A 6,460-nucleotide genomic window follows, 5' to 3' on the forward strand; every position below is an offset into this window, starting at 1 on the left:
TTAATATCTTTAATAAAAAAATAATCTTTTAATAATTTATTAATTTTATTTTTTAATCTAGAATTATTTTTAATGAGTGCAAATATATTTCCAAACATGCATAATGATTACAACACTCCTCAAAAATATATATATTTATACTTATCCTTTTCCTATCAGTAATGTTTATCAAATATTTTTTAAAATCTTTTTATTTTCCCCAAAATCTAAAGCATCTCACGGGAGTCCGAAAGACCTGTGCTGTTGAGCTAGCCCAGCCCCAGACTCCTTGCGTTCGAAAGCTAAATTACCATGTGCGAGAAACGTGCCTATAAGCTTTGATTCTGTGTTTAATTTGTTTCCCACGCGTGGGCTAAAATGCATAATTGCAACCTCACCCGGTCACCAAATAAGTAGCGCAAAAGCCCGGCCCGGGCTGGGCCGCAGGGGAAGCCGCAAAATCGAACAGACTCGAAGCTGCAGGAACGCGGAGGAGAAGGGTGAAGGGAAAAGGAAAGAGAGAAGGGCGGGAGAAGGAAGGTCGGCAATGGCGGGGAACGGCGTCGAGCAGGACGAGTTCTACCTCCGGTACTACGTGGGTCACAAGGGGAAGTTCGGGCACGAGTTCCTGGAGTTCGAGTTCCGCCCCGACGGCAAGCTCCGCTACGCCAACAACTCCAACTACAAGAACGACACCATGATCCGCAAGGAGGTCTTCGTCACCCCCGCCGTCCTCCGCGAGTGCCGCCGTATCATCGCCGAGAGCGAGGTCTCTTTTTTCCATCGCCTATCCTCCCCTTCCCTTCCTTTCCCATCCTTCTTCAAGGGTTTTGCTAGAAACGGGGCCTGGCCGATTCCTCTCAAGGATTTCATCTTTTGGTTTAATTATAGGCTGAGATTTCGTAGCGTTCGAGGTTTTTAGGGATTCTAGTTCTAGATTTTTGTGCTTGGCCTGGTTCTGGATCGGTTTCCTCTCCTCAATCATAAGACGTCGTCGTGCAGAAATTTGGGTAATCTATTTCATATTTTGTCCGATATCCGGATTTTAGGTTTTAGTTTTAATGGTACTGTTCAATTGCTCGTATTGTTGAGGTTTTGGAATTCTAGGGTTTTGTAGGTTGCATCTGAAGCTGGGGCTGCCAGGATTTCTTTTTCCTTCTCTTTTCTTTTCTTTTCTTTTTTTTTTTTTGGTAGCAGGGTGTTGCGGAAATTGGTTTTATTTGGGATCGTGAATCTTGGGCTGCCAGAAATTTTTTTTTTTTTGGGTATCAGGGTGTTGTGGAAATTGATTTTATTTGCGTGTTTATTTATTCAATAGTTAGAGGGAAATTGATTTTATTTGCTTGTTTATTTATTCAATAGTTAGAGGTTTACATGCTCTTTTATTTGGCTGGGATATAGATAATGAAGGAAGACGATAACAACTGGCCTGAGCCGGACCGGGTTGGGAGGCAGGAGCTGGAGATTGTGATGGGGAATGAGCATATCTCCTTCACCACGTCTAAGATTGGATCCCTAGTAGATGTGCAGTCCAGCAAAGATCCGGAAGGCCTTCGCATCTTCTATTACCTGGTTCAGGTTATTACTTGCACACTCAGCATTTTGCTCCATATTTGCACCCATTGTGCTAGATTATTAACATAGACCAATGTCATATGCTAGGTGTTCTGAATATATAGTTATCTGTTGGCATTAGAGTATTGTCATATGTTTACGAACATTAGGACGTTAAAAGCATATATGCTTGGTTATGGTCAGAGACTGCACACAACTGGTGGTAAAACAATTATTGGGCTTAATGCTGGGTTAAGTTTCTTCTTTTTTTTTCATATATAATTCTAAAGGAAACTCCTATAAGCTCTGTTCTGCCACATGAATTCGGTTAGCCTTTTTTCCCTAGTAAAATAAAGAATGCTACCATAAAGATTGGTGGTCATCAATCTCTGTCTATGGTCAAATTAGATATCTGCTACATATGTATGTTCTCTGCAGCTGGATAAGCAATTACAAGCATGTGTTATGATAGCACTAGTAATTTGATTATAGGTTCTACCCGTTCAATCATAAAATGGAAAGGGATCTACCAAGTCTGTCTTTCAAAGATGCATAAAGCCTTCTCAGTTATTATCTATTGTATTAACTTCCAGTAGTCAGACAGAGCTATTAGCATATATATTTTCTTTAAATGAAGTTTCTTAAAATTTAGCTCTTCGTTTTACATCTTCATATTATCTATTACCTAGATTTTCTCATTATAAATTCAAGAACATGTTCTTGCAATTTTTTTCCATATGCATGTCAACACTGACTAATGCACATAAACATGCATGCAAACACTCAATGTGTGTTTGTGTGTGCATGAGAGAGAGTATTTGGACTTGCCAATTTGGGAAGCAGAAATTCTTGTGCCAACAATTCCTCTGTATCTCTGAAACCTTCCATTCAAATCTGGCAAAAACTTCCAATAAATCTGAAATATTTCTCCTTCCATGACAAAGCAAATCAAATCCCAAATTTATCCATAGATCCAATGTCTTTCCTCCTTGAATGTCATTTCATACATGGAATTTTCTTTATCTTATTTTATCTTTACTTGTTCAAGCAAAATTGTGTCTACCCAAGCCAGATGAAATCATCCCCTGGGCTTTCCAGACATGTCAACACAGATTTCAACCCCTGGAGCCTCCCTGACCTTTGTTGCAGATGCCCAAGTTATCTTGATTTGCAATCACTATGTCCTTTAGGGCCCGTTCTTTTGTAGGTAAAAGATTTACCCATGAAACTATATTTTTCTGGGTAAGTATTTCCCAGGTAACATTTAGACAGGAAAATAACTTACCTATGTTCTTTTATACATGGGAAAGTGGCTTTGAAATCTGTTACCCATGTTCTTTTGCATTATTACTTTCCCGGGTAAGTTGCTAAACTTTATCCATATTTCCCATAATACCCTTTATGCTTCTTGGGTCAAATTTGATGATTTAATTATAAAGCTTAATTTTTTTTGTACCAAACTAAGTAATTTTTTTTGTACCAAACTAAGCTTTTAGTCTATACCAAATTATCCTAACATAATAAAATTATCAACTTCTAATAAAGATATATTTTATTAGTCTGAGTTATTAGGCATTAACGATAGAGGCATCGGAAACGAGAAAAAGGATATTTTAGGAATAAAATTAAGAGATCACTTTACCGGTTGATGGGAAAATCATTTAGCCATCCCCTGGATGGGTAAAATTTTCCTCCTATTTCATGGGTAAATGCCACCCATGAAAAATAATTTACCCATCTTGAAATCTGTGAGAACATGGGTAAGTTGGTCAATAAGAAAGTTGACCAACTTTCCCATGATATTTACCCACAAAAGAACGAGCCCTTAGTGTGACTTTTGACTTTGCTGATAGTACCTGTTTTTCATTCTTTACCTTTATCATACACCCCTCCCAACATTTTCATTTCTGACATGTTTAATTTCATTGATTGAACTTCTTTTCATGATTGCATAACATGCTAAGCTATGTAATGTGAAAATATCAAAATGTGAATTGCTCTCTTCAGTCACCAAGGCATGCATCAGTAGTTTCATCTTCTAGACTTGTTTTGCAATAGACAGTGTGATCTGTGGATTCATGGAACTTATTATCATGATTTTTTTTTAAACAAAGAAGTCAACACATGATATGCAGATATATTGATCTTATTAGTGATGAAGTCAGATTCATGGGATTTTGGAAATGATCCTTTAAACCCTCACACTTGTCAAAAAATCATCTGTCATTGTATATTTAATTTGGTTATTTGAAGCTATCAATATGTTTTGGCACTTATGTCCGCTTTATGGCCATGCTTTCTCTCTCACATCAAAGGTTTCCTCTCTTAAACCTTGACGGAAATGCTGGTCCCCTCGTAAGATTTTCTTAATTTGCAGATGTGCTGATTGTTCGGTCTTAGTTCTCCATTGTTCTGTACCCATTATACTTCCATCCTGTTTATTGTTGTACATATTGATCTATGCAACAATGACAATTGCATTACCAACTCATATAATTGTGAGCAAATTGATGTTAAATGGGACACCAGGGTTAGGTTTTCTTTTTCCCTTGTGGCTTTCTTCTTTTTTTGTTTTTGTTCTATTTTAATCATGTTCCAGGTCTGTTTGAATTATTTTCAGTTTCTGGTGATTTTAGGCATTTTTGTTGGGATTTTTGGATTCACATTCTTAATTCTGCTATTTGGCTAAGAATGGCTTAATGTTGGTTACCATACTTATATTGGACTAAGTAATATTGCAATCTTGAGCTGTACTATGGATCACACTATCCCTTGACACCATATCCAACTTTATCGTGTAGTTTATGTATTAATAGCAGCAGAAAGCTGCTTAGATGGGTCCTTTTTCAATTTTTAAGAATTAGTGCATAAAACTAGAAATGTTTTCAAGGCTCCTTATGCTTTTAGGATCCTATGAGTAATGGAAAAGAGATTTGAGAGTTATGGGGCCGTAAGCTAGTGATAAATTTTCTTATTCTTAAATGGTTGAAATTTAATTTGTTTTCTTTGAAAACCATACACTTTAAAAGATGATTCATTTATTTGTGTTGGAGCAGTAAATCATGCTTTGATTGAAGCATATTCAAAAGTTGTGGCTTGCTTTGTCCTTGCGGGTGAGAAAATTTACTCTTATGGTGCCATAAGAGGTCTAACTGTTGGAAGCAGAAAGGACTATGTTCCTTCTATCAGTAGCTTAGGCAATTTTGCATATTCAATCTAGTAACAAGTATGATGATAGTGTGATGAGAGATTTTTTTTCCCAATTGTTTTTGGTAGTTATGGATATGGCAGTATATGTTTTTTAGGTCAAAGTAGGGATTGTATGGTGTTACGTGGTGGTATATAAACAAAGCCATGGTATTTTGTGCATATGCAATAAAAGTGAACTGCCAGCCATGCCAGTTGGCATGAGCCTACTGGTACTGTGGTAAACTTGATCTACATATGGCATGATTGTGTCCTGGTGTATGACAAGCATTGGCGTGGCATGACATGGAAATGCGGCAGCTGAAATCTTGCATGCACATGTAGGTGGGCATTGCCTAAATGCATCATAAGGATGCAATCTTCAATTTGTGCTGGCCATACTTGATATTTGTTAGTCACATGCATAAAGGATTTACATGGTAGACAAGGTGCATGGTCGCATGTGTCTTTATAATGTACCTCCAGATGGTTTTGAGTAACAAGGCTTGAAGGTTTTTTCTTGGACGTGCAACATATGCACTGATGGCTGATCTTGGAAATTTGTTAAATTTGCGAAGCGTTGTTTGTTTCATATGTTGTTTATATGTTGTTACTTCCAATTCATCTAATGTGCAATTTAATAATTTGTCAATATTTTGCAACTTACATAATTTGCATTTTTGGAGGAAAAAGCTGGAAGGCATGTTGCCATCTGTTGTCCGTCTGTGCTATGGTCCTCTCTGACCCTAGTTATGATTTATATTGCGATTGCTTTCTTGATATCATTGATTTTAGGTTCTATTTGGACTGAAAAAAAGAACTTCAGTTGTGGTGCTCAGCCATACACTTTCAGCTAAATCATTGGCATCAGTGGAAATGATTGGTATTATTTTCTTAGAGGCTTCTAGTCAGCCATGTCTCTTGTTCCCAAACAAGCGATTGTCGAGTTTGCTAAATGTTGCAAGCCTAGTTATGATGATTTTCAAGTTAAAAGGGTTTCTATTGGAATATTATGTTGAGCAAAAGTGTTTATCTTTTTAAAGGTTGGTAACTGACCATGCTCACTTGGCACCATTTTGTTGCTTGCAGGACCTTAAATGCTTCGTGTTCTCTCTAATTTCACTGCACTTCAAGATTAAGCCCATCCAGTCCTGATATCTACAGGGTTATTTTTTCATCTTTAGCATTGAACTCTGCTTCAGCTATGAGATGTGCACTTGGGCTTGTGAAGTACTCATAGGACCAATTGTCTTTTCATCTGGTTGATTTTATGATATGTTTTCTTAAGTACAGGTATGATCAGCAAAGGGTTATTGTAACTGTTTTTTGTATGCTTTGATTGTCATGTAATATCCACAGAGCCTGACCAATGCAGGGTGATGAACAATCCATGGCCTTATGTTTATGAGGTTGAACTCTGCTTGTATTAGTGTGATTTTGGAGACTCTTGTTGGTGGTAACTGGATGAAACTACTGTGTTAGTCCCTGGAATAGATGATTTGCCACTTAAGTCATTCATCTCTTTTGTTGCACTAGTTTTAGTTGTGGTGGAAATTTGCTACCCAAGTCATTCATCTCTTTTGTTGCACTAGTTTTAGTTGTGGTGGAAATTCAGTATGTGATGAAGGGTTATTTGGACGTCCGGTTGTCTCCGCCAAATAGCGTCCCTTGAGGAATTGTATGGTTGCTGGTCCTGCAAATCCCTGCTGTCTGATATTCCATAACTTTTCCTGTACATGGG

The 6,460-nt window shown here is 37.5% G+C and overlaps 1 protein-coding gene across 1 annotated transcript; it reads left to right on the forward strand.

Annotated features, from left to right (window-relative positions):
* The first annotated feature begins 402 nt into the window (after positions 1 to 402).
* LOC105053939 (protein mago nashi homolog) lies at positions 403 to 6,237 on the forward strand. Its single transcript, XM_010935285.4, has 3 exons — positions 403 to 748; positions 1,381 to 1,557; positions 5,809 to 6,237. Exons 1-3 carry the CDS (start codon positions 527 to 529, stop codon positions 5,872 to 5,874), a joined length of 465 nt encoding a protein of 154 aa, XP_010933587.1. The 5' UTR covers positions 403 to 526; the 3' UTR covers positions 5,875 to 6,237.
* Positions 6,238 to 6,460: the final 223 nt, after the last annotated feature.

This window comes from Elaeis guineensis, chromosome 11 (assembly GCF_000442705.2).
Source record: "Elaeis guineensis isolate ETL-2024a chromosome 11, EG11, whole genome shotgun sequence".
Taxonomy (NCBI): domain Eukaryota; kingdom Viridiplantae; phylum Streptophyta; class Magnoliopsida; order Arecales; family Arecaceae; genus Elaeis; species Elaeis guineensis.

Bases quoted from the DNA above. Each gene is read 5' to 3' on its own strand.
- LOC105053939 (XM_010935285.4), top strand. From the start codon at position 527: ATGGCGGGGAACGGCGTCGAGCAGGACGAGTTCTACCTCCGGTACTAC. The intron at 749-1,380 runs GTCTCTTTTTTC...GCTGGGATATAG, and splicing joins GTATCATCGCCGAGAGCGAG to ATAATGAAGGAAGACGATAA. The intron at 1,558-5,808 runs GTTATTACTTGC...TGTTGCTTGCAG, and splicing joins TCTTCTATTACCTGGTTCAG to GACCTTAAATGCTTCGTGTT.